The sequence below is a fragment of the Equus asinus genome, chromosome 28 (assembly GCF_041296235.1).
Source record: "Equus asinus isolate D_3611 breed Donkey chromosome 28, EquAss-T2T_v2, whole genome shotgun sequence".
Taxonomy (NCBI): domain Eukaryota; kingdom Metazoa; phylum Chordata; class Mammalia; order Perissodactyla; family Equidae; genus Equus; species Equus asinus.
Window position 1 is genome coordinate 22,439,572 of NC_091817.1, and position 26,221 is coordinate 22,465,792.

General features: G+C 53.6%; 1 protein-coding gene across 1 annotated transcript; it reads left to right on the plus strand.

The window, feature by feature from the left end:
* Positions 1 to 258: 258 nt before the first annotated feature.
* On the plus strand, positions 259 to 26,070 carry MMP2 (matrix metallopeptidase 2). The gene is made up of 13 exons (XM_044761639.2): positions 259 to 690; positions 3,275 to 3,501; positions 4,312 to 4,460; positions 5,564 to 5,692; positions 5,925 to 6,098; positions 8,694 to 8,867; positions 9,743 to 9,916; positions 11,836 to 11,991; positions 13,208 to 13,343; positions 17,378 to 17,514; positions 18,613 to 18,772; positions 23,593 to 23,702; positions 25,152 to 26,070. Exons 1-13 carry the CDS (start codon positions 535 to 537, stop codon positions 25,253 to 25,255), a joined length of 1,986 nt encoding a protein of 661 aa, XP_044617574.1. The 5' UTR covers positions 259 to 534; the 3' UTR covers positions 25,256 to 26,070.
* The last annotated feature ends 151 nt before the right edge of the window (positions 26,071 to 26,221 follow it).

Here is a 26,221-nt window from a genome sequence, read left to right on the forward strand (position 1 = left end):
GCCCGGACTGGGGGCTGGAGGTAGAGAGGTCGCGCACCGATGGTGCACGCAGAGGCCTGGAGCAGCTGGCGGCGGGGCGGGGGTTGGCTGGAAAGAGGCGGAGAAAGGAAAAGAGAGGAGAAAAGAGGAGGAGGGCGAGTGGGGGAGTCGGGCGGAGAGGGGCGGGCCTGAGTGCGCCCCCCCTCCCTCCTCGCACTGCCAGCGCCCTCCCAGCCCAGCCGGCCACATCTGGCGGCCGCCCTCCCTTGTTTCCGCTGCATCCAGACTTCCTCCGGCGGTGGCTGGAGGCTGCGCATCTGGGGCTTTAAACATACAAAGGGACTGCCAGCCCCGGCGAGAACAGGCGGCGGCGGCGCGGGCAGGGGCGCGGGGGCCGGACCATGCGCCGCTGAGCCGGGCAAAGCCGAGGCGACCGAGTCGAGCGGCCCCTCGGAGCGGCAGGCTGCGCGGCGGAGCAGGCGCCAGCCAGGCGGCGACGCGGCCACACGCACCGAGCCAGCGACCCCCGGGCGACGCGCGGGGCCCGGGAGCGCAATGACCGAGGCGCGAGCGGCCCGGGGCGCGCTCGCCGGCCCCCTGCGGGCGCTCTGCGTCCTGGGCTGCCTGTTGGGCCGCGCCGCCGCCGCGCCGTCGCCCATCATCAAGTTCCCTGGAGATGTCGCCCCCAAAACGGACAAAGAGTTGGCTGTGGTGAGTAGCTACGCTGGCCTCAACAAGCCAAGTTTAAACAAACTTTGGAGGCAGAGGATGGGGTGTCCCTGCCCCCCTCCCCCCACCCCGCGTCGGGCACACGGCGTCGGGGAGGGGCTGCAGTCAACAGCTTGGGGGGGCTTTGGCAAGAGGAAGGAGGGATCTCTTTTGCAAACCGTAGGGGAGCTTTGGTAAGAGGAGAAGGCCTTCGATAACAACTCGGCAAGTTTCAGGACGCAGGAGGGGGCGAGGACCAGGGGGGGAGGGGCGGGGGGCGCTTTGGCAAACATCTGGAAAGGACCCCTCTCGTAAATAACGGGGACATTGTCTAGTACCTGGGGGATTGGGCAAGGGGGGAGCCTTTGTAAACAATTTTTGGACACATCTGGGGGTTGGCTAACAAGGCCCCTGGCAAGCGTCTTGGTAGGTCTTTGGCAAAAGGCCTAGAGGGGTCTCTTGCAAATAGAGGAGGATCTTTTTAAACTCCTGTGGGACTTTGGGAAGAGGGTCCTTTGGCACACACTTAGAGTGAACTTTTGCACACGTGAGGACGAGAGCTCTGGGCAAAGCGGGGTTGGGCAAACCTTTGGAACCTTCTGGGCACCTTTGGCGCACATCTGGAGAGGGCCCTTGGAGAAACCGCGCAAAGGAAGCTTTTGGCAAATATTTGGGGCAGGAGGGCAGTGGAGAGCTCATCTTTTCCGCCTGGCCCAATGGACAAGTTGGCCAGGAGGGTCAAAGGTTGGACCTCGGAAAGTTTCCTCGAGCTCCTCCGAGGGGATCGGAGCACAGCGGGCGAGACTGGCGGCGGGCGGGCGGGCGGAGGGAGGGGCGGGCAGCGGGGGCCGGCGCGTGGGGCGGGGGCGGACGGAGCCGGCGCAGGTCGGAGCGCGGCCAGCGAGCCCTCCCTCCTGGCCTGGCTCCGAGCTGCGGCTCAGATGTTGTTTTGCGCGAGCGCGCGCGCCTGGCTCGAGGGGCGGCTGGAGGGGCGCCCTGGCCGCAGCGGTGGACAGGCGGGGCTGGGGCAGCGGAAGGGCACGGATTCTCACCCTGCAAGCGCTCTGTCTCGGGACCCCCAAGATGTTCTTTCTAGCCCACAAGGCATCTGCCCCCTGATTGCTTCAGCCACCCTAGAAATCCCCATTTTCCTTCAGACTGGTCCCCGACCTGCCCAGGACAGGACTCCCAGGCCCTCTGGTCACCCTGGGAACCCCTTCTCGGGATGTGACACCCCCACTTTCCAGCATCCAGGCCTCTGCCTCCTCTGGATAAATGGGTTGGGAGACCTTCCATTTTTAGGGAGCTGCTTTTCTCAAGGGTCTGGAACTGGCGGGCGTGATGTGGCTGTTGGTTGGGGGTGAGAGTGGAGCTTTGGAGCACTGACAAAGCTGCCTGGGTCCCCACACGTTCTGCATGTTATGAAAGTCCAGGTTGCCCAGAGGCAGTGCAGTGGGCAGCTGGTGACCATAGGCAACCCGGCTTCAACCCAGGGAGTGCACTAACCAGCTGGCCTGGTGATCTTGGGCAGGTGGCCTAATTTAGTCTCAGCTTCTTCTGCAAACTGAAGATAATAATGGGACCTGTCGCAGGGTTAAAAGGGAGGGGATCTTAGACTCTTCGAAGGTCCCTGACAAATAGTAAGCTCTCAGTAACTGTTAGGCATTATTATTATTGTTGTACCCTCTCCTACCTACCCCCCAAACAAGGTTAGGGCCCCTGGAATAAGCTCTGCTGGCTGCTTTGACCATTCCAATGCAGCACCTATCACGTATTTCAGTTAGCGTTTATTTCTGGTCCATCAGCCTCCCCACACTCGGATTTGAACCCTAGAGACTAGAAACATCTGTTGTGTTTACCAGTTTATCCCCAGCACCAGCACAGGGCTTGGCACATGGCAGGTGTCAAAAAGCCTTTGTTGAACAAATAAGCGTGTTGGTTGGTCCCTGACCCTCTGTGGGGGCCAGTTTGGTCTTGGCCACAGTGTGGGCAGAGCCAGCCGTGCAGCCCCCGAAGGACAGGATCATTTTCTTTTTGGAAACGGCAGAACCGGGATTTGAACCCAGGTCTGTCTGCTGCTGGAGCCCAAGCACATAGCCCTTGAATCTCCTTGTAAGAAAAGTGAGGAAAATAATCCCTGTGTCCTCAAGCAGTTAAGTGGATTAAAAGAGATGATGGAGGTAAAGCCGAGTGGTAGAGAGTTATAGTTCCGAGCATGGGCTCTGGAGCCAGATTGCTTGGGTCCAAATCCAGCTCTGGTATTTGTGAGCTGCGTGATCTTAGGCAAGTTTCTTAATCTCTCTGTGCTTTAGTCTCTTCCTCTGTATGAGGGAGATGGCAATCATATCTACATTATAGAGTTGTTTGAGTGTTAGATGAGTTAACACTTCAGTGCCTGGGCATATAGTAGCCACCCAAAATGTGCTCCTAAGCCACGCCCCCTACAGCTTTCATGTCACTCAGCTAGAGAGTGAAAGCCTCAGTTGAGAACCCGGTACTCCGCCCAGTACCCTTGGGCCCCTGCCCGCTTTGGTCAGGACTCTGCCATCTGAACACGGCTCTTGCCTCGGGTGCTTGTCTCTTCCAGCAATACCTCAACACCTTCTATGGCTGCCCCAAGGAGAGCTGCAACCTGTTTGTGCTGAAGGACACGCTGAAGAAGATGCAGAAGTTCTTCGGGCTACCCCAGACGGGTGACCTCGACCAGAGCACCATCGAGACCATGCGCAAGCCGCGCTGCGGCAACCCTGACGTGGCCAACTATAACTTCTTCCCCCGCAAGCCCAAGTGGGAGAAAACCCAGATCACATACAGGTGCCAGGGCGGGGCGGGGGAGGCGGGGGCTCTGGGCACTGGGTCTCCTGGGGCCCCAGGAGGTGTCTTGCGAGGGCTTGGCACCTTAAGGAGTTTGGAGTCAGACAGACCTGGGCTCGATTCTCGCGCTTACTAGCTGTGGGGCACTGGGCTACTTATTTTCCGGTGCTCTGAGCCTTGGCTTTCCAATCTACAAAATGGGTCCAAAACAAAGCCTTCCTCATAGGTAGGTGGGAGCTAAGCTGGATCACATCTATAAAGGGCTTTCACAGTGTCCGACACATAGTAAGAGTGCAGTGAATGCCAGTCATTATCGTTATTAGATGGGGTCACTGGGGCGGGCGGAGGAGCTTGATGAGTGGTTGCTAAGTGGCTTTTATGTTGTATTATAGAGTTGTTATCTTTGGTTGTTTATTGGGCTAAGAGCTCTGTTCTGTACGGTTCATGATGGATTCCAAAGATGGGATCTCTGGCCTGTGCCCCATAATGCACTATTTATGCCCCTGCCCACGCCCCCAGCCATGAGTGAGGGATGAGACCTGAGACGGCCTGAAGCTGTGGGCTGGTCCAGGACTCCACTCCATGGGACCTCAAGGCATTCTGGGTGGGCTGTTCTCCCAGTGAGCTCTGCTCAGCGTGCACACACACAGACCTGCACGTGTGCACACACTTACACTCACACACTGTGCACACTCATGCCCTCCTCACATGATTTTGCACACTTAATGCACATGCCCTTGCACGCATTTGTGCACGCTCACGGGCACACAGTTGCATGTACACACCCACATGCGTGTCTGCTACCTCCAGGATCATCGGCTACACGCCCGATCTGGACCCTGAGACGGTGGATGATGCCTTCGCTCGTGCCTTCCGAGTCTGGAGTGATGTGACCCCACTACGGTTTTCTCGCATCCATGATGGAGAGGCTGACATCATGATCAACTTCGGCCGCTGGGGTAGGCAGGAGAGGGGCCAGCAGGGGGTCCGTGTAGAGACGGGGACAATCTGGCTGTCAGAGAGGCACGGGGGTCCTGGGGACAGCTGAGTAGAGTAGGAGATGTAGATGCTGGAGTGGTGTAGACGAAAGTGGATACTGAAGAGCCACCTTGATGTGGTGGCAGATGACGTGGCCCTGGGTATACCCTGGAGCAGCGTAAGCCTGAAGCCAAGTGGTCTAGCTGCGCCCTCCAACATGGTAGCTGCTGGGTACATGGGGCTGTTTAAATTTAAATTAGTTAAAGTTAAATAAAATTTAAAATTCAGTTTGTCCGTCACACTAGCCACATTTCAGGTGCTCAGTAGCCACATAGGGCTAGTGGCTGTTGAATTGAACAGCACGAAGAACATTCCCATCATCTCAGAAAGTTCTGTTGGATAATGCTCGTAGGCCCTGGGCAACTCTAGATATGGGAGTGGATCAGAAACAATGGAGCAGTGTAGACATGAGAGTAAGTGGAATAGAAGCTGGGGTCAAGGGCGCCTTGTGAGTTGGTGGTATGAACACCAGCAGTAGTGTAGACATGAAGGTAGGTAGTGTAGACATTGTGAATGTTGTAGCGATGTGAGTAGATGGCAGAGGAAATGTTGAAGACATGTGAGTGGGTGGTATGGACCTGCGTGGCAAAGTAGACGTAGGGTTAGTGTTGTGGATGTTGGTGATAATATAACATGAAGGTAGGTGATGTGGCTGAAAGGGCAGTGTGGATGTGAGGGTAGATGGTATAGACGCTGGGGACAATGAAGGTGAGTGGTGAGGATGCTGGTGTGGCAGTGTAGGTATGTGGGTAGATGTCATGTCATCCATGGTAGTGTAGACAGTGAAGGTCAGTGGTAGAAATACTGGGGCCCTGTAGACTTGAGGGAGTAGTGTAGGCCACAGGATGTTAATTATCAGCAACTCTCTACTCGTTTGCTATGTCCCCAGTCCTGGGTAACCCCAACAGGACAGGGGAGGGGCCAGATGCTAGGTGGGCTAAAGGTCCCCAGCCTTGGATCGGGGTGTGGCTGGGCCTTAGGGCCCCACTGGGGCAGCTGGAAGCTGAGACCCAGTGTGTTTCAGAGCACGGAGATGGGTACCCCTTTGATGGCAAGGATGGGCTCCTGGCTCACGCCTTCGCCCCGGGCCCTGGTGTTGGGGGAGACTCCCACTTTGATGACGACGAGCTGTGGACCCTGGGAGAAGGGCAAGGTAAGAAAGGACCATTCGCATGCCCCACGCCTCCTCTCTCATCCTCTGCATGCCTCCCTGCCCCCTAGGAACAAGGACTGTGGCTTCCCTGGCAACTTTGGGCACTTCCATTTGCTATGATGGTACTGGAGAGATGGGAGGGGGAGGGAGGCCACACCCCTAGGTGAGTCAGAATCCTGGTCATCAAAGAAAGGCCCAGAGAGGTTCACCTTTCCCCCTGTGTTGCTCCAAGTGGTCCGTGTGAAGTATGGCAACGCCGATGGGGAGTACTGCAAGTTCCCTTTCCTCTTCAACGGCAAGGAGTACACCAGCTGCACCGACACGGGCCGCAGCGACGGCTTCCTCTGGTGCTCCACCACCTACAACTTCGACAAGGACGGCAAATACGGCTTCTGCCCCCATGAAGGTGAGCATCCACCTGGCCCCAGGCTTTCCTCCTCAGCCTCCACCTCCCCAGGCTGCCATCCCTCTGCCCTCCATGCTCCTCAGGCCTGGCACTGCCAGTCAACCAGCATCCTCCCAACTTCCTTCAGGCCCCACTGTTCCAACTGGAGCCACTGCTGTGTCCGTCTCACCTGTATACCTATTTACTTAATACTTTCATTAAATCAATTCCATTTTTTCGAAGTCTCACCATTAGCACTAACATTTGTGAAGTCACAGGTTTGATGTGCTAATTATTTTTTTCTAACATGCACTAGAATGAACTTAGAACTGTTAAAATGCCCAGTGGTTCTCTCTAGAACCACTCTCTACCCTCTGGCAGGATTAGGGGTTCAAGGGCCTGGAGAGAGGGTTGGGGATGCATCAGAAGCCAAGCAGTGGGAGGCAAGACTCAACACCAAGGCTGGTACCTGGCTTGGGGACACCGACCCCGTGAATTTCAGCCATCACTCCTGGTTCTGATGGTGACCCCGCTAGTGTGTGTGTGTCTAAGTCTGGGCATAGGAGCTGTTCCCTCTGACTTTCTTGATCTCTGTCTACCTTTTCGTCTGCAACTGTGTCTTAGCAAAGGTGTTAGGCTTAACTAGGTATTTGTGTGTGTGTTTTTGTCAATGCTTGAGAGAGAACATTTTCAGGTATTTTGAAGCCATATTGAAGGAGAAATTTAAAGGAGTAAGGGTATTGACATACACACTCCATCCTTTTTTAGTATCCTTGACACATTTCATACTCATAAATCTTAAAAAGACAGTATGTATAACTTCATACTCTGTCAAGTCATCACATTTGATGATTCTAGAGATTGAAAGCCCAGAAAATTTGGGGACAGTGGGAGACAGTCCAAAATTTTTTACAAATACTTCTTTCTTCCCCATCCCATAAAGACTCCTTGATCTATATATGCGTCTGTCTTTTTGGCTGTAATGTTACATGTTTGTGACTCTCTCAACCCATTGCAACTGAACGTGGAGCACCAGCCATCTTGACAGAAGGAAAGAAACAAATAGCGAGTTAATTGTGTTCCTGTTTACACATCTAGTACCAAAGCTCATGTGATGCTTTGTATTAAGTAAGAATTCCAGCCATTGCCCATTAATGTCAGAAGTTTTTAAATAAAAACATCTACGTATCTTGCATTTCCCAGTAGGGATTCAGGTGGCGTTAACCCTCTGTGTCAACCCCTGTGATGAGAACAGAATGTCTTGATAATAGAGTGGAAACAGCTGTAATTCATAAGTTTGGGAAGGTTTCCCTGTATTGGACATTAGCCATCGACTTGGTCTTCAGCCAGACGCAAGTACGCACAACATGCACGTGTCTGGGTCTCGGGGCAGAGGTTCTGGTTACTCAGCCTCTCCTGACTGCTGAGTCAGTGTCTGCGTCTCCATCCTTGTTGGGGGTAGAATCTACGAGGAGATGGGGCTTCCTGGGTGCTGGAGATACCGCTCATTGGAGGCCAGAGGCGGAGGCTGACCCCCGTCCAGCTTAACACTTTGCCTTTCCCCACTCCGAGGCCACCAAAGCATCTGGCCTCAGTTTTGTGTCTTCCCTTAGTCCCATTGTTTCTGGCATTGCAGGAGAAGGTGTCTTGGTTAGGGGGAGGGGACCAGTGAGGACACAGGGCCACGAGTCCTGTCATGGGGAGCTGGGGACTGGGCTACATTCTGGCCGTGGTGGAGTTAACGGGGGCTGGTGAGGTCACCTCTGGCGCCGTTGTGCACAGATGGTCCTTGTTACGCACTTGTGGTTTTGCTAGTTGGCAACTCCAGAGACACACCATTTTGTAGCTTTGGGTGGATGAGGGGATGGGGGAGCAGGGGCAGAATCCAGGATAGTCAAGCCCAGACTCCGAATCCCACTCTCTCCCCGAATCCCCTGGTCATGGCCCCTGTCTTGGAGAGATGAGAGTGGGGGCCCAGGGTGGGTATTAAAAGCTTCCCAAAGACACCGCCTCTCACTCTCTCCCTCCTCCTCTCTCTCCTTTGGGGACCACAGCAGGGCCATCCTGGAAGGCGCCTGGGGTTGAAAGGAGGAGAAGCTTCCTCTGTTCGTGTGTGTGTGTGTATGTAACAGAGAAAGAACAACAGAGAGGTTGAGACTAGCGTGTTTTGTAGCTTTCCGTGAAACCCGCATCCCCTTCTCCCATTTATTTGACCATGAGCAGTTCTGGAACAGCTTTCTCAGAACCGCAGTTTCCCTGTCTGTCGACTGGAGAGACTCCTGTGGTCCTGCCCGCCGTGGATGATCTAGTCAGCAATCTGCGCGGTGTGGGCATCACCAGGTGGGGTGGAAGTGGCCTTGGGGCTAGGGTAGGCTTCTGGCTGCCCCCTGCTGTGTGCCCGGTGTTAACCGTTCATTGCTGGGAGGCGCCATAAGTTTCCAGGGGAGGGATCGGGTCTCCAGGAGCTCCGAGAAGCAGCAATTTACCTACCAGCATAGATGGTTTTTAATACACGAGCAATGCTGCAGCTCTGTGCGCAGGCAGGCGCCCAGCTGATCCAGGTGGGCAGGTGGGTGGTCTCTCTCACATTCGTACCCCCTCTCTCTCCACCCCCAGCCCTGTTCACCATGGGTGGCAACGCCGACGGACAGCCCTGCAAGTTCCCGTTCCGCTTCCAGGGCACATCCTATGACAGCTGCACCACCGAGGGCCGCACCGACGGCTACCGCTGGTGTGGCACCACCGAGGACTACGACCGTGACAAGAAGTACGGCTTCTGCCCCGAGACCGGTGGGTGTCACCTCCTCTCCCTGCCCCTCAGGGCCAGCACCCTGCCCTCAGATAGAAAACCCCCCAGAGCCCCGTCCCCTCCCCCTTTCCCTAGGACAGGGGTGCTAACCAGCACACTTAGCAGCTGGTCCAACGCGGGCACCAAATCGGAGCAGACGTTGGGCACCAACAGCTGTTCAGCCAAACTGGTGATGCCTAATGTCGGGCCCACCCAGGCCCCTCTGAATGACCCACACTCTCTCAGCCTCCCTGACAATCGCTTCTCTCTCCCTCCAACTTTGAAGTCTCTCTTCCCTGCCTTTCTTTGCCCTAGTCTGTATCTCTATCTTCTGGTCTATTTTCAATAAAGACTGCTTTCCTTTCTTCTCTCCATCCTCCCTTCTTCCCTCCCTCTCTTCCTTCTTTCCTTCCTTCTCTTTCTTCCCTCCTTTCCACTCTCCTCCCTTTCTCCCTCCAGGAGGTATTTACTGCGCACCTGCTTTCTGTGTGATGGAGCTCCCAGTCTAGGGATGTGCACCGGCACCATCAGCTCGGCCTGGCCCCCTTTGCCCCTGACCCCTCTGTCCCATCCACAGGAGGCCAGTTAAAGCTCTGAAATCTGGCTGCCTGGGTCTGAATCCCAGCCCTGACACCTCCTAGCAGTATTCGCTGAGACAAGTTTCGTCATCTCTCTGAGCTCCAGTTTCCCCATCCCCACGAAATGGGGTGACAGGGTCCCTACTGCACAGGGTCATTGTGGGGGCTGAGATGTGTATAACGCACTGGATCCAGCTCCCAGGACTGGGGGAATACTCAGCAAGCGTGGTTTGTTAATGTCCTCATCGTTCCCTGGTGGTGGCCTTGCCGCCCCGTGACCCATGTCTCTGCTCCCACAGCCATGTCCACCGTTGGCGGGAACTCGGAAGGTGCCCCCTGTGTCTTCCCCTTCACCTTCCTGGGCAACAAGCATGAGGGCTGCACCAGCGCGGGCCGCAGCGACGGGAAGATGTGGTGCGCGACTACAGCCAACTACGATGACGACCGAAAGTGGGGCTTCTGCCCTGACCAGGGTACGAGGCCCTGGCCCGTGAGCAGAGACACTGGCCACCCTCCCCATGTACACGTCTGGGCTGGAAACCTTCCTGAATCCTCGCCCACCTCAGGCGTAGACACCGCCCCCCAGACACTCACTTACCCTGGGAGAGATGCTGCCTCTCCATGGCAGGGACACTGCCCGCTCGGGACCCACCACCCGGCAGAGATGCTGGCCATTCATGGGGGAGGCGGGTTCCTGTTTAGGCCCTGTCCATTCAGGCAGAGACGTGGCCTCCAAATAAGACCCCCTCCACTCTGGTACCTGCTTCCTGGATGGGAACCAGCTGTCTGGGTGGGGCTGTACTACCCAGAGTGTCTCAGTGCTGGGCACGGAGTACCCTGCCCCAGAGACGTGATTCTCCTAAGGGCGCGCCCCCTCCAATGGAGAGCTGCCTTCCAGGAGCTGGGTGGGCGGGAGAAGAGAGGAAAGCAGGAGTCGCCGCCTCCTTGCTCCAAGCCCCCTCCACGCAGCACGGAAGACCCTTCAGAGCCCCCCTGCCCCATTGGCACCACCCTTTGCCAGGCTGTGGGTGGGAGTTCTCACCAGGGCTCCATGCTGAGGACACAGCCGGCTGGGGCAGCTCTCTGCCCCCCAGGACGCCTGGGCTGGGGCCAGAGAGTGACCAGGAGACAGGCCATGCCCTCATGTGTGGTCAGTGTGGTGAGCAGGGTGCCCGGGGTGCTGTGCTGACTCCAGGCTGCAGGGCCCAGGGTCATTGGGCCCACGGATAGCCCAAGATGGCCAGATGACAGGGCTGTTCCAGGGCTGGCCAGAATTAGGTCAACCTCTCTCTCTGTTACTTTTCTTCTTTTGTACTCATAATGAGATGGACTTTGGAGAATGCTGGCTGACAGAGCCTGGCCACAGGAGTTTTTCCTATCTATGCTAGGACATACCCTGACTTGACCTTCTCTGCTCCAGCTTCTACCTTCAGGTAGATTCAGTGGGATTCGTCCTCTGCCTCGATGGTTTAAGGCCCAGAGCTGACGTGGAGCGCCTGGATGGATATTCTCTGAGCTCTGCCCAAACAAAGGGCCACAAACTGGGTGGCTTGAACAACAGACGTTTGTTGTTTCTGGAGGCTAGAAGTCTGACGCCACGGTGTCTGTAGGACCTCCTTGCTGGTTCCCCCTGAAGGCTGCATTGCTCCACTCTCTGCCTTTATCATCCCGTGGCCTTCTCTGTTTGTCCCTCCGTATCCTGTCTTTTATAAGGACACAGTCACATTGCATCAAGGGCCCACTACTCCAGTATGACCTCATTTTAACTTACACCTTAATTACACCTGCAGAGACCCTGCTTCCAAATAAGGTCACATTCCCAGATGCTCGGGGTCAGGACTTGAACATATCTTTTAAGGGGCACAATTCAACCCCAACAGCGTGTGACACAGAGTTTGCCCGCTGTCTGTGGCTGAGCCTGGCCAACCACTCCACTTGGGAATAGTTTTTACTGCTTCCCTGGGGCAGGAATGGTGGACCCGTGGGGCCAGCCTGTCCTCTCTCTCTTACCTCCTTGGTGACCCTGTTGAGCAGCCTTCACTCCAATCTTTATAGAGAAACAGAAAAAGCCAGGAAACATGATTTTTAATAAATGGGACTTCGAGGAGGGGATTTGCAGGTGCTGCTTTTTCTCCTCGGTGGCACACATGGAGCCACTCTGGAAAGGCCAAGGGGACTTTGGCTGAACCTACTTGAAAGCAATAGGCATAGTCTATTCATTCCAGAATTCTCAGGAGAAGGAAAAATCAGTACATGCCACTTCCAGGGCTGCCTGCCCCACCATGCGGATGCCCTCAGAAGACTCCTTCACTGGGGCTGGGTCCTGACTCCTCTCCTGTCTCCCTCCCCTCCCCCTCTCGTTCTGCCCCCCTCCCCTTCCTGCGGCCCTCAGGGTACAGCCTGTTCTTGGTGGCAGCCCACGAGTTTGGCCATGCGATGGGGCTGGAGCACTCACAGGACCCTGGAGCCCTGATGGCGCCCATTTACACGTACACCAAGCACTTCCGCCTGTCCCATGATGACATCAAGGGCATTCAAGAGCTCTACGGTAAGCCTCTGCTTGGGGGCTGCTGGGCTGGGGTCTGAGGAAGTCAGGCAGCCTGGGATATAGGCCCAGGGCGCAGAACCAGCAAGGTCCTATCTCTCCAGGGTTGCAGGAGACAAGGGCAGGAGGTGGGAAAATTGACCTGGTCCAGGGGTGACAAAGCAACACTCCAAGGGAACCCTTGGACAGTACGTTTCTTTTCCAAATAACACCAGTATGCGTGCCCCTCTTGGCTCCCGAGAGCCATGCTGTGAAGCAGGTGGGGCAGAAATCGACTCTCCATTTTCTGAGCAAGTAAACTGAGGCCTGGGAAAGGTAACCCTTCTGGCCCAAGGTCACTCAGTTTAATACCCAAGTTAGGCTTGGAATCCAGGAGAATTAGCTAAATAAAGGGTAGAGTTTCCCGGGGTATGGAGTGACCTTAATGATACAGGAGTGAAAATTTCTGGTTTTCATAATGATTCTTTTAATTTAATGTGTAATAGGAATAATACAAGTTGAAACCAATGATTTATTTATTAATGCTTCCAGTGAGCCTAGAGTAAGTCCATGTTTCTTTAAAAAGTAAATATATAATGGTACAGATGGTACCTGGACCAAACCAAAATAGTGACAGTGGTGCTTGAGTGACAAGGCTTGGGGACATTGGACTTGGGAAAGGACCTGAAACCGAGTGAGAGGCCCCAGGTGTCAGGGCTGCCTCCACCACTCACCGGCTGCAAGAGACTGAGGAAGCCTTTACCTCACTGGAGTCAGTTTCTTTATCTCTAACCTGTGGCTGGTTGTCTTGAGAGTAAAGGAAGGAGTCCTTGAGAAAGTGCCACATCCCCAGTGCTCGACACTCGGGTGGCCTTCTGACTGCCCTGAGAACCTGAGCTTTGGGTTTGAACATTAAATCACTCAACCTTTCTGGGCCTCAGTTTCCTCATCTGGAAAATGGGAGTAAATAATGATGCCTGCCTCCCAGGGATATAGAGAGGACTGATGCGGCCGATGTTGGCGAAGAGCATTTATAAAAGTGCCACGGGACTCTGGCTTCTCTTCCTTCTCCTCTCGCCGTGTCCGGGCACCGTCTCCCCATCTTACCTGGGCTTGCACTAAGGCCAGAACACTGTTTCTTCTGACCCTTAGCCAGTTGGGTGGGCCGCCTTGGGGGCTCAGCGTGGTGGGGAGAACCCCTGCAGCTGGGGAGAGTCTGAAGTCCGGTGTCCTCCCCCAGGGGGCTCCCCTGACACTGGCACCGGCACCGGCCCCACCCCCACGCTGGGACCTGTCACTCCTGAGATCTGCAAGCAGGACATTGTCTTTGATGGCATCTCTCAGATCCGGGGGGAGATCTTCTTCTTCAAGGACCGGTGAGTATGGGAGCCTGCTTCTTGCCCTGTGCCCTCTGCTACTTCCCTGTTATTCTTGTGCCCCCACCCCTTGCTAAAGGACCCCACTGGGGGCTTCACAGAATGGCCTGAAGGAGACCATTTTTCCTGCTTATCAGGCAGCCTCCAGATCTCAGTGCTGACCACAAAGGGCATTTCTTTTGCTCTCTCCTAAGCTGAGGGTCTTCCAGATGTCTTGGCTTTGGACTGTAGTTTGGGTTCAAGTATGCTCTGCATGTCACTCATTCTCCTGGGATTAGCAGCTGCTTTATAGAGATGACAAAAGCACGAGAGGCCAAATCAAACCACGCAAGCACCTTTAAAGCCTCCTCTTGCATCATGTCTAAGAATATTCCTTTGACTGAAGCAAATCACATGGTCAAGCCCAACACCTCCTCAAGGGGGTGGTGATGGAAAGTCACATGGGAAGCTCATGGATGTATGATTCTAAAATAGGGATGGAGGGAAGAATTGGGAACATTATCCGGGCTACCGCAGGGCTTCTCCTGGAATGGTCTTGACCTCAAATGGCCAAATTGTTCTATGTAGGGGGAGCAAGTAACCATAGGGTAGAGAGAGGTGGTATCCTTCATGCTATAAAGGCCCCCACTCAATCCATCAAGGTCTGAGACTCACCCAACTGCCTTAACCCTCCTGGAGAATGGCAGACAGTACCCAGGACTGCATTAAAGGGTCCATCCATCATACATACATACGTACATACATGCTTATACACATCCATCTGTCTATCCTCTATCTATCCATCCATTATCTATCCATCCATCATCCATCATCCATTCTCCATTATCAATCCATCATCATTCATTTATCATTCGTCCATCCATCCATCTGTCCATCCGTCCGTCCATCCATCTGTCTATCCATCCATTCATAGACTATGGTAGTTGACAGGGTGAACTCTGAAGCCAGATTGCCTGGGTTAGAATCTTTGACCTGCTACTTATTGGTTGCATCATCATAAGAAAGCCAATTATGTACCTTCTTTCTACCTCAATTTGTTCATCTATAAAATGGGACTAATATTCCAACCATCTCATAGGGCTGTTGTAAGGATTAGATGAGCTCAGTGCTTAGAACAAGGCCTGACACAGGGTAAGTGTGTTCAAGCCTACTGACTGTTATTATCAACAAATCATTACTTGGCCTGTACTGTTTTGCTAGGCTTTAGGGGCTGGGAGTGGGGATGGAGTGCTGGGAACAGAGGGGCTGCTTAATGCCTGGATCAGTGTTCTCAAAGAGAGGTCCCTGGACCTCCTGCCCCAGGACCACCTAGAGTGTGAGTGGTAAATATGTGGCCCTGTGACTGGAATGTCTGGGAGTGGGCCCCAGAAATCTGCATTTTAGAAAATTCCCCCAATAATCCTGATTCATGTTAATGTTTGAGCATCCCCATCCTGGTTTGGGAAACAGAGGCATAGAGAACTGACAGTGTGCGTGACAGAATGAAAGAAATGTGATTGCAGACGCACTAGCAAAATGCTTTTTTGGCACATCCGAGTCAAGGAAGGCTCCACAGATAAAGCAGCACTTGAGCAGGCCCTTTATTTATTTATGTTTTTTTTTGTGTGTGTGGAAGATTAGCCCTGAGCTAACATCTGCTGTCAGTCCTCCTCTTTTTGCTGGGGAAGACTGGCCTTGAGCTAACATCTGTGCCCATCTTCCTCTACTTTTTTATATGTGGGACATCTGCCACAGAGTGGCTTGCCAAGCGGTGCCATGTCCACACCCGGGATCCAAATTGGCGAACCCCAGGCCACCGAAGCAGAACGTGCGAACTTAACTGCTGCACCACTGGGCCAGCTCGAGCAGGCCCTTTAAAGAAGCAGATTCAGATGGACAGCGGCGGGGCTGCCAGGTTGTGAGGGTGTTTGTGACAGGGAATTGCAAAAGCAAAGCCATAGAGATGTGAAAGTTCTTGGCTTACACTGGGAGGAACAGAGAGCCTGTTGAGGCTGGAAGACATTCCTCAAACTTATGTGAAGGGCCTCCTCTGCTGTAGGCACTGGGCTAGGGGCTGGGGGACAGATGCCAGCAGGGAGATGGCAAGAATGCAGAGAGAGATGAGACTCAAAATGCAATGACAAGTCAGATACCATCAGGCCTCGAACGTGCAAACCAGGCTGTGTAACTATAGGTTCCGATGCTGTCCTGCAGCCCTCGTTACAGGGATGGGGGAGAGGTGAGTCAGGGGGCCCCCTTCCCTGCCACCGTCCTTAGCCTGGGGCACTTCCCACTAAGGACGCCCTGACCACACTTGCCCATGTGAGAAGTGTAGACCCAGGAAAGGGTGCAGTGCGCGGGCCCAGGTTGGAGCCCTCCCTGGCCTGACACATCCCACTTTCTAAAGGAAGTTGATGAGTGTTTAATGGGCTCATTGAATCCATCAGTAAATGTTTAAGTACCATCCATGTGCAAAACTTGGTGCCAGGCACTTGGGGGGATGAGAAAGGCAATACAGCAAGACGCCTAACCTCAGACTGTGGAGTCAAATCTGGATTCAAATCCTGGTAATACCATAACTCTCTGAGCTTCATTTGCCGAATAAGGATCTTGATACCTTCCTGTATCAGGATGTTTTGCTGCAAGTAACAGAGAACCCCAGCTCAAACCAGCATAAACAACGGAGAGAAATTGCTTTCACGTGGTATGAAGCCTGCCTCCAGGGTCAGAAAGAGGGTCAGTGACTCATTGATATCTTTGTCCACTGCCATCCTCTGCATTGACTTTGTTCTAAGACTGGGTCCCTCATGGTCACACAGTGGCTGCCAGTGGCAAGTGGGTCTACAGGCTTCCTTGCCCACATCCAGCAGGAGAGAGAGAGAGAGATCTCCAGATGTGAAGTGCAAGTCTATCTGTTCAATGTTATTGTGCCAACAGAAGTCACAGTCGGCAGCTGCCGAATGAGTAACAGTTGCCAGGGAATGCTAAGCTCTGACAGGCTTACACCAGCAGTTCTCAAACTTTGGCACACATTGGCATCATCTGGAAGGCTTGTAAAAACAGAGTGCTGGGTCCCAAGCCCAGAGAGTCTGGTCCATAGATCTCAAGTGGGGCCCAATCATTTGCATTTCTGAGTTCCTAGGCAATGCTGGTGCTGCTGGTCTTGGGACCCTAAACTTTGAGACCCAGGGGCTTAAGCTAATCAGAATGGGGATTGGGTCCACCAGTGGGGAAGCAAGGATCATAAATGTGAGCGTTCTGGGAGGAAGGATGATAGGGAAATAGATAGGTAATAGATGCTGGGTGGACCGCCAAGAGTGCATGTTATAATACTGTGAGGATTACATTTTACAAGGCACATGAAGTGCTAGACACTTAGTAGGCCCTCAATAAATGACAGCTCTTACTCTTGCCAAAGTGCACAGATCCATTCCATTTCACTTCAGGGAATGCTTTTGAGTGCCATCAGCCCGTGCCTCAGTTGGCTTCTAATCTAGTCAGAGAGATAAGACATTTAAAAAACAATCAGGGGCTAGCTCCGTGGCCGAGTGGTTACGTTGGCGCGCTCCGCTTCATGGCCCAGGGTTTCGCCGGTTCGGATCCTCGGCGCAGACATGGCACTGCTCATCAGGCCATGCTGAGGTGGTGTCCCACATGCCACTACTAGAAGGACCCACAACTAAAATATACAACTATGTACGGGGGCGATTTGGGGAGAAAAAGCAGAAAAAAAAAAAGAAGAAGATTGGCAACAGTTGTTAGCTCAGGTGCCAAAACAAGCAAGCAAGCTCTTCCAGCTGCTCAGGGCTGATGATTTTTGAGAGGCTCAGAGGAGGGAGAACACAGTATGGACAGAAGGAGTTCGGGAAGGCTTCCTGGAGGAGGGAGCAAGAGGTTGCTTCTCAGCCCCAGCATCTTGCAGAGACGGTGCTGCCCATTCTGCAGTCCTTCTCCAACCTTCCTTTGATCTTGCTTCCAGGGCTTAGAAAGGCATGTGTGGTTACAGCTGCAGAGTGACTGAAGGTGCGGTTTCCTGTGTCCCCTTCCACCCCCAGGTTCATTTGGCGGACAGTGACGCCACGTGACAAGCCCACAGGGCCCCTGCTGGTGGCCACATTCTGGCCTGAGCTCCCGGAAAAGATCGATGCTGTGTACGAGGCCCCACAGGAGGAGAAGGCTGTGTTCTTTGCAGGTGTGTGGGAACGGGTCCTGCCTGGCCCCAGGCTCCACGGGGCTCTGCACCATGATTTCTGTACACCTGTAGGTGCCCTTTCTCCTTTATGGGTCCATTCTTGAAACCATCATTTCCGAAAGCGTGGGATTCGTCTGGGAGATTGATTCAGACACTCAGCATCAGATAGCGTTGACCCACAGAGTGAAGGTGCCATTTCCTTTTCTATAAGGAAAGTTACAGCTTAGTGCTGGTGTCTCTAAAATCTTTCTAATGCTAGAGCCTTTGGTAGTCAATGCTTTTAGTTAGAATTTTTTAAAAACCTGTTTGTTTTCATTTTTAATGGTTTAAAATAAATTTGTCTCTATAGCTTTCAAAATGAATTCCTTGACAGCAAAATATTAAGTAAATAATAGTACAAGAAGTTTCTATAAGTGGTAAAAATCACCAAGGTCAGGTCTTATGGCTCACGCTTGGGAAGCCCTGCTCATTCACCAGTTATCTGGGCACCCCCATGTACCAGGGATCCACAGCCCTGCTCCCTTGGAGTTCACAGCGGGGGCAGGGTGGAGGGGGCCATGGAAGACAAGCAGGCTGTTAGGAGGGAGAGCAGTGAGGGCTGTCATGGCGAGGGAGGACCCTCAGGTCCCTGCCATGGTCTGAGGTGGGGGCACAGGGGCAGCGTCCTAGAGAAGCTGAAGGCTCGGCCAAGACTGGGTACATGTTCCACCAGCCGGCTCCTCATCTGCCCCATCCCAGAGTAGTCATGAGCTGTGGCCACGGCAGCTACTGGCCCACAGGTCATCTTTGTGCAGATTAGAAAAAGATGCTGCTTCATCGCAAGCGTGACACTTAGCGTGCAAGGCTTGTTGAGTAGAGCAAGGGCTGGATTCGTCCCCCACTCACCTCCTTGGCCAGGCCCCTTCCATAACCAATTGTAAAAGAGCCTGTGTGAGTCCCAGTTCTGGGCACCAAATCCAGAAGGGAGCAGGGACTCCCTGCTGAGTGCCTGTTGAGAATGGCCACAGCGGGGCCGCCAGCGGATGGATGATGGGAGGGACAGGCTGGCCCGGGGGATGTCCACACCGCTCACCCACACGACCTTTGCTTCCGCTTCAGGGAATGAGTATTGGGTCTACTCAGCCAGCACCCTGGAGCGAGGGTACCCCAAGCCGCTGACCAGCCTGGGGCTCCCCCCTGACGTGCAGCGCGTCGATGCTGCCTTTAACTGGAGCAAGAACAAGAAGACGTATGTCTTTGCTGGAGACAAATTCTGGAGGTAAGGGAGGAGGTGGGAACGAGGGCAGCACAGCTTGGTCCAGGGACATAGCGAAGACACTCTGTGGCTTCTTGCCTCCTGGGTTAAGGTCAGAATTCGGTGGGCCTTGGATGCCCCCTCTCTGGTGTCTAACCTGCCAGGGCTGCAGTCCCCTTGAAAAGCCACCAAAGAATGAACCATCCTTGTGTACACTGCTGTATAATTCTGGTTGGAACCTCCTTTCCCTTCTCAGAAGTCTTGATTGGGCCCATATTTGTCTGGTCTGGAGCCTCACATTCTGGGGTGACTCACTGAAGAAAGAGTAATAAAAATAAAGATAATAGCTGCTGTTACGGACACTATGTGTCAGACACTGTTCCACGAGCTTTATGAGCTGGGTATTATTACTATTCCCATTTTACAGATGAGGAAACTTGGATTCAGAGAGGTGAAGCATCTGGCTTAAAGTCACACAGCCAGGTCACAGCAGGTTGGGATTTGAATCCTGGAATTCTGGCTCCCAGAGAACATGCTATTCTTCATACTCTACACTGTACCTGAGATAGTGGGGTCCCAAGAGATGGAGGTGGAGGCAGGGGTGGCAGAGGGCGACATATGATGAAGACCGAGAGATGGGTGCACCAGCTGCCCACAGGAGCCAGCATCTGCATCAGGCCCCATTGGCAGCAGCAGGCACTCTGGCACGTCTGCAGTAGGTCCAGTGGCTGTGGGCACAGGCTGGCAGGGGCCAGTTTGGAAACACGTAGCTCTCTGCTCCAGATCGTCTAAAAAGGGCTGAATTCTGAGGCACCATGGTCAGCGCTGAGGGCCAGGGAGCCCAGTATCCAGGTCAGCAAGCGGCAGCCCAGACCTCGAGAGTTTGATTATAATGCTTCACATTTCCCAGTTGAGGAAACTGAGGGCCAAAGAAATTAAATAGCTTGTTATTTATATGTAAGCGTGTTGGCTTCAGAGCCAGGATTTAACTGCTTCTCCTGTCCTCTGACCCTGTGCCCCTCCAGTGGACCCACAAGGGTCACTTGTCAGTGGGGAGGGTAGTTGGGTGTCTTCAGCCACGCTCCCTCCTAGTGCCCATGGTCTTCCTGCGCTGCCCCTGCATCTGGCCCTTTGTCTGCCATCCCTGAAACAACCCTGCTCCCCCCCAAGGCCCCTCTCTCCTCCCCTCCCCCTATCCCCCGGCCTCCCTGCATTCAGAAGCTCTTTCTGTCCCAGGCTGCCTGTATCTGGGTGGAATTCCAGACATATTGCTAAGATACTTAGCAACTTAAGCTGATCGACGTCTCAAGCCTCCAGAAAGAAAACAGTCAGCCAGGAAACCATGGAGCAGGCTTTCCGCCCACACACTCCAGAACATTCCAGGCACACGCATGTACTGCGAAAGGCATCTCGGCATGGCAGGCACTGGAATCTCCAAATCTTAGAATCGTGCACAGTGAGAGGCACAGATTCTCAGAAAACGGGATCTTAGAATCAAAGAACCCTAGTGTCTTAGAATCGTGGTGTAGACAGGACTTTCATAATCACCCTCCAATGCACCCTGTGTATGTAAACACACAGGAACAGATGTGTCCCTGTGTGAATGTGAGTGTGCGCACACACACGCAGAGGCTGTGGCAGTGTCTTGCTGGGTTTTGGGCAGAGTTATCTGCCTCCCAGTCATTTTCTGCAACAGTCCTACCTCCCAAAGCCAGGGTCCAGGATGGACAGATTGCTTTACAGAGGAGGCTCCGTGACACTTCCTTAAAAGATGCAGAGCCGAGGGACCGGCCCGGTGGCATAGTGGTTAAGTTTGCGCGCTCTGCTCCGGTGGCCTGGGGTTCAGGTGTTCAGATCTGGGACACAGACTTACACACCACTCATCAAGCCAAGCTGTGGCAGCATCCCACATACAAAATAGAGGAAGACGGGCACAGGTGTTAGCTCAGGCACAGTCTTCCTCAAGCAAAAAGAGGAAGATATGCAACAGATGTTAGCTCAGGGCCACTCTTCCTCACCAAAAAAAAAAAGTGGCAGAGCTGAAGGCCCAGTCAGAGGCTCTGGGCTGGGTTTCCAAAGGTGACAGATCTCTCTCCCAAGAGAGGCAGCTAATGAGCTTGAGGTGCTGGTCCTGATGTAGAGTCTGCACAGGTTCCATAGGCCTCCTTGCTGGAGGAGAGAGAGCCCCAGAGTGATGGAGGACGAACAGCTGCCTCCAGCCTGGGCATTCCCTAGTTTGCACCAGGGAGTGCTCAGCCCTTGCTTCTGGAAGCTTCCGCTAAGCCCTCAGATATATATTCAACATCTCCTGTGTGCCAGGCACTTAGCTAGGTGCTGGAGGCAGTGGTCAAGAAATAGTCACTCTTGCTTCGAGCAGCTAACGGTAGAGGCAGGGAAAGCATAGACACATATTTGAATAAAATACTGATGGCTCTCCTGAGGGGCCCTGTACCACCTACCGGGGCTGAGGCTGTGCCTCTCACCTGTGTTTCTCACTTAAGGTACATACTGTGGGGCCACTGGCCCCATTTTCCGGGTGTGAAACTGAGGCTGAAGTACCTCAGGGACACACCCATGGAAAAGCCGGGACACAAATGTCTGTTCTTTTTTTCCCTTTTTTTGAGAAAGATTAGCCCTGAGCTAACATCCACTGCCAATCCTCCTCTTTTTGCTGAGTAAGATTGGCCCTGAGCTAACATCTATGCCCCTCCTTCTCCACTTCATATGTGGGATGCCTGCCACAGCATGACCCTTATGATAAGCGGTGCATAGGTCTGAACCAGCGAACCCCAGGCTGCTAAAGCAGAATGTGCGAACTTAACCACTGTGTCACCAGGCCAGCCCCATGTCTGTGTTCTTAACACCTGCTGTACACTGCAATTTCTACAGTCACAGAGAAGGACAGAGTCACAGAGAAAGCTTTCAAAACAGCGTACCAGGGAGCGGGAAACACTATAGGAGGAGACTCTGCCCACAGGAAAATGAAGAGACGTGGTCCCCTTCAGAGGCAACGTCTTCTGATGCCCTGATGCTGTGTTCTTCCTGGAGGAGACGACCTCGGAAGCAAATTGGTTCACTTCTCTGAGCCTCAGTTTCCTCATCTATCAAATGAGGTTGATCCCCAGCCTCCCTACCTTCTGTGGGTAGAGTGAAACAGAAACGGGGCGAGTTCAAGGACACGTAGCCCCGAGCCATCCTTACTGCAGGGGATGAGGTGTGAGTGGTCCGTGCAGGTGAGGTGGATGGAGCACTGGGATTTTGAGCTGGAACTTGCTTTTGGGACCCCAGGTCACGAGGAAGCACATTAGGTTCTGCAAGAAGTAGTCCTGGGATGGAGCTGGGATTAAGGAAGCTTCCATGCAGTTCTCAGGGTGATGGGAAGACAGGGACGACTCCTGTAGGAGGGAGCTCCTAGGGAAAGCTGTGGACGTCTAGGGTGGAGGTGGTCGGACTGGCCAGGAGGAAGAAAAGCCACTGTGAGGCACTGCAGAGGGACTTTGGCTGTCGCCAGGATGGCACTCAAACACAGACCTGTCTGGAAAATTAGTACCACGAAGGCAAGACCTTACGTTGTTTACTGCAATATCCACAGGTACATAGTGGGAGCTCATTAAATATTTATAGAATAATGAATAGGTTGAGTGTAAGTGAAGAAGCGAAGGAATCAAAATGACCCCAGCATTTAAAAAGGTGTTCCCAGGGGCCAGCCTGGTGGCATAGTGGTTAAGTTTGTGTGCTCTGCTTTGGCAGCCCAGGATTCACAGATTCAGATCCCAGGCGCGGCCCTACACACCGCTCATCAAGCCATGCTGTGGTGGCATCCCACATACAAAGTAGAGGAAGACTGGCACAGATGTTAGCTCAGGGCCAATCTTCACACACACACAAAAAGTTCTCCCTCAAATTAAAAAGACCGAGGTTTTGGCAGCAAGGAAGAAGAATATGCCAACTAATACTCAAAGTATTAAGTCGGACTATCCATGTCCTGCCAAGTTAAAGGCAGGACCGAGGATCACTATGCACCCTGAGAGCTGCAGCCGGCACTGAGGTGGCAGGAGGTCCATCTGGTGACTAGCAGGACTTGGACTCATGCGCCACCTTGCACTGTAACCTCGCTGTCCCAGCCAAGATCATCTCCCAGGATGTGGACTGTCATCTCCACTTGATGGATGAAACAGCAGCAATTTGTCCAAGCCCCCCAGTGAGAGAATGATGGGTGGGACCCCGTCCCTGGGCTCCCGGTCCAGTGCTCCTCATTCTGCAGTGCGGATCAGAGTTTGTAAGGGAAGTAATATTTCCTAAACGCCTACCAAGTACCAGATACGGGGGTGGGCACTTTGCATATGTTATTTTATTTCATATGTACATTAATTAAACCATTAAATTAAACACAACCCCATCTTGCAGCTGGTAAAATTGAGGCTCAGAGAATCCTTTCAGCCCGGGAGCCAGGCAGGCCTGGTTGGCTGCCACTGAGGAGCTGGGTGCCCTCTTTAAGCCTCTGGTCTGTTGAGTGGGTATGATGGTAATAACTGTGTCATACGATTGTCGTAAGAGTTGAATGAGAAAGGACGCTTGTGGAAAGTGGTTGACACACTGCTTGACCGTTAGCAGTAATTGCAAGCTTTTATGAGACTCGAAGGTCACATAACTAGTGAGTAGTGCAGTTGGGATTCCGAGCCAGGTCTGATCCCTGCCCCTGCCCTCCAGCCGGCTGCCTCCCTGAAGGGCTGAGTCTGGTTGCCCAGGCCCACCCAGGAGCCATCAGCCGGGCCCTCCCATCCCGGCTGGGAGGGCTGGCCGTTAGGAAGGCGTGCCAGTTTACCACGTCCGTTTCCTTGTAGATACAATGAGGTGAAGAAGAAGATGGATCCTGGCTTCCCCAAGCTCATCGCGGACGCCTGGAACGCCATCCCCGATAATCTGGACGCCGTGGTGGACCTGCAGGGTGGTGGTGAGCTGCCCAGGGCTCTGTCCGCTTTCTAGGACTCCCGCCCCCAGGCCAGGGCCCTGCTTCTCGCAAGCACACACTCCCTCTTTGTGCAGGGAGGCAGGCGGCCCCGCGGAAAACAAACCAGCCCCTTCAGCCCGGGGCTGGGAAGGCGTCCAGACCCCTGACCTCTGCTCACTCAGCCGGCTTCAGGCAGTAAGACCCAGAAAGGCCCCTCACAGCTGCAGGGCCTGGAGCCAGAAGGGGGAGGGCGGGAGGGCGGGAGGCCTGCCCGGGGCCAGGAGCCTGGGCTCTGTGCCTTGGATTCATTCTGGGGTTTGCTCCAGGCCCTTTTGGGTTCCACAGGAGGCCTTGTGACTGCCTCCCAGGAGCAGAGGGCTGGCCCCATCTGAGACAGGACCGACTCTGTCATGCCCCATCGCTGACATGGCAAAGATGCCCCACTCAACTCCTTCTGCCCTTGCTGAAGAAAACACAACCAGGATCCTCAGGGATAGAATTTGGAGTTGGAAAGCCATATTCTTGAGGAGGCTTCTGTGAGCTCTCTAGGCCCCTGGAAATGAGTCCAATTTGGCTTTTTAGAGGAAATGTCAATGAAATTCCACAAAGACTTTTTTGAGCCCCTGTCATATGCTAAACACAAGGCCCCGACTTCCAGTGACTGAAGGTCTTACATGTCCAAGAAAAAGCAGTTTACAATCAGGTGCTAGGTTAAGGATTATCCACAGGAATAAACATCTATTGAGCAACTACTAGGTACCTGGGTTTTAAAGGAAGTAAATGAGCTCATGGTTGTCAGGAATCACAAATTGCAAAGCCCATAGGGGCCAGGCTGGTAGCACAAATGAGTGAAGCAGGCAAGGAAGACAATAGGGAATAGTGGGGTCTGTGGTGAGCCAGAGAACACATGGCTCATTTTCAGGGGATACTTGCTTCTCTGCTTCTGATGACTGCTGCCCTGCAAGAACAGTCCAGTGTTATTAGATATTCTAGCTCTTTTAAAAAGAGGTAAGAAATCCGTATTTTTATCTGAAATTTCTAGATGTCGACATGTTGGCAACTTAGAATTCAAAGCAAAACAAAACAAAAAACTTGTATGAGCCAAGTAAAACCCGTCTATGGGCCTGATAGGACTAGCAGCCTCCTGGTTTGCCACCTCCAGTATGTGGAAGGTGCTTGTGCTCAGCAGAGTACTGTTTATTTATATTATTAATAGCATATATTATCTAATTTAATCCTGACCACAGCCCTAAGAGGTTGGTCTCTTTATCCTCATCTTAAAGATGAAGAAGCAGGCACCTAGAGAGCTTACTTCCACAGCCATTTCCCTTCCTCCAGTCTCTGGCTTCACTCTTCTGCCCCACGGCAGGCGGAATCTCCTTGCTCCCAGGAACCTTGTGCCGTGATGTCTGAGGTTGAGGTGGTCAGAGCCTCTCCTCTTTCTCGTCCCAGGTCACAGCTACTTCTTCAAAGGTGCCTATTACCTGAAGTTGGAGAACCAAAGTCTGAAGAGCGTGAAGTTCGGAAGCATCAAAACCGACTGGCTGGGCTGCTGAGCTGGCCCCGCCTCCCACAGGCCCCGCCTCTCCATCGCCGCCTGCACACCGGGCCCTGCTCAGCAGGGAAGGACCCGGATGGGCCTGGCAGCCCTCAGCTCTGTTAACTGGCCTTCTCGTCTCCACCTGGTAATTGAAGAATCTGGAGAGTGGCTCTGCCCTGTGCCCAAGGAAAGGTGCTGATTCGTACCCCTCCCAGGGGCCCCTTCCCCCTCCCTGTGCCAGCAGCCCTCCAGAGCCACCCGCAAAGAGATGCTTTGATACTCTCCCTGCAGCCCTGCCTTGGGCTGCCCTGGTGCTGCCACCCTTCAGGCTCTTCTCCCTCCACAACCTTCTATGGCTTACAGTACCTTCGGAGCCAACAGAGACTGTCTCAAGAGGGCACTGGTGGCCCGACAGCCTGGCCTGGCACGGGGCAGTGGGATAGGGGAGTGGCCCGATGGCCACCCCAGACACCTGGCTTCTCACTGCCGCTGCCTTAGAACCTCCCCTATGTTAGCAGTTCGCTTTGTATGCACTTTGTTCTTTTCTTCTGATCTTTGTTCTTTTCTTCTGATCTTTTTCACTTTTCCACTTTGAAACTGCATTTCCTGACCGAGGACTCAGGGCGTCCAAAGTCACTGCATGACGCCTCTCAGCCCACATCGTGAAGGTTCCCTTGTTCACTCGATTCAGTGTGTCCCCGCCCCGTCACTTCCTCCACTGGATGGAGGAGAACCAAGCCATGGCTCCCCGCTCAGCCCTCCCCTCCTCTCCCTTCAACAATTCCCCATGGGAAATGTCAACAAGTATGAATAAAGTATGCCACCAATGGAGTGGCAGTGTTTGCCGGTTGTTTGCTGAGAGCCGAGGGAGGGTGCAGCCCCCCTAGGAGAGCAAACATAAGATGGCTAAATCTCTGCACCCCGCAGGGCACAGGTGACATTTGCTGGAAAGGTCAGAGCTGCCCAAATAAACAGCAAGAGC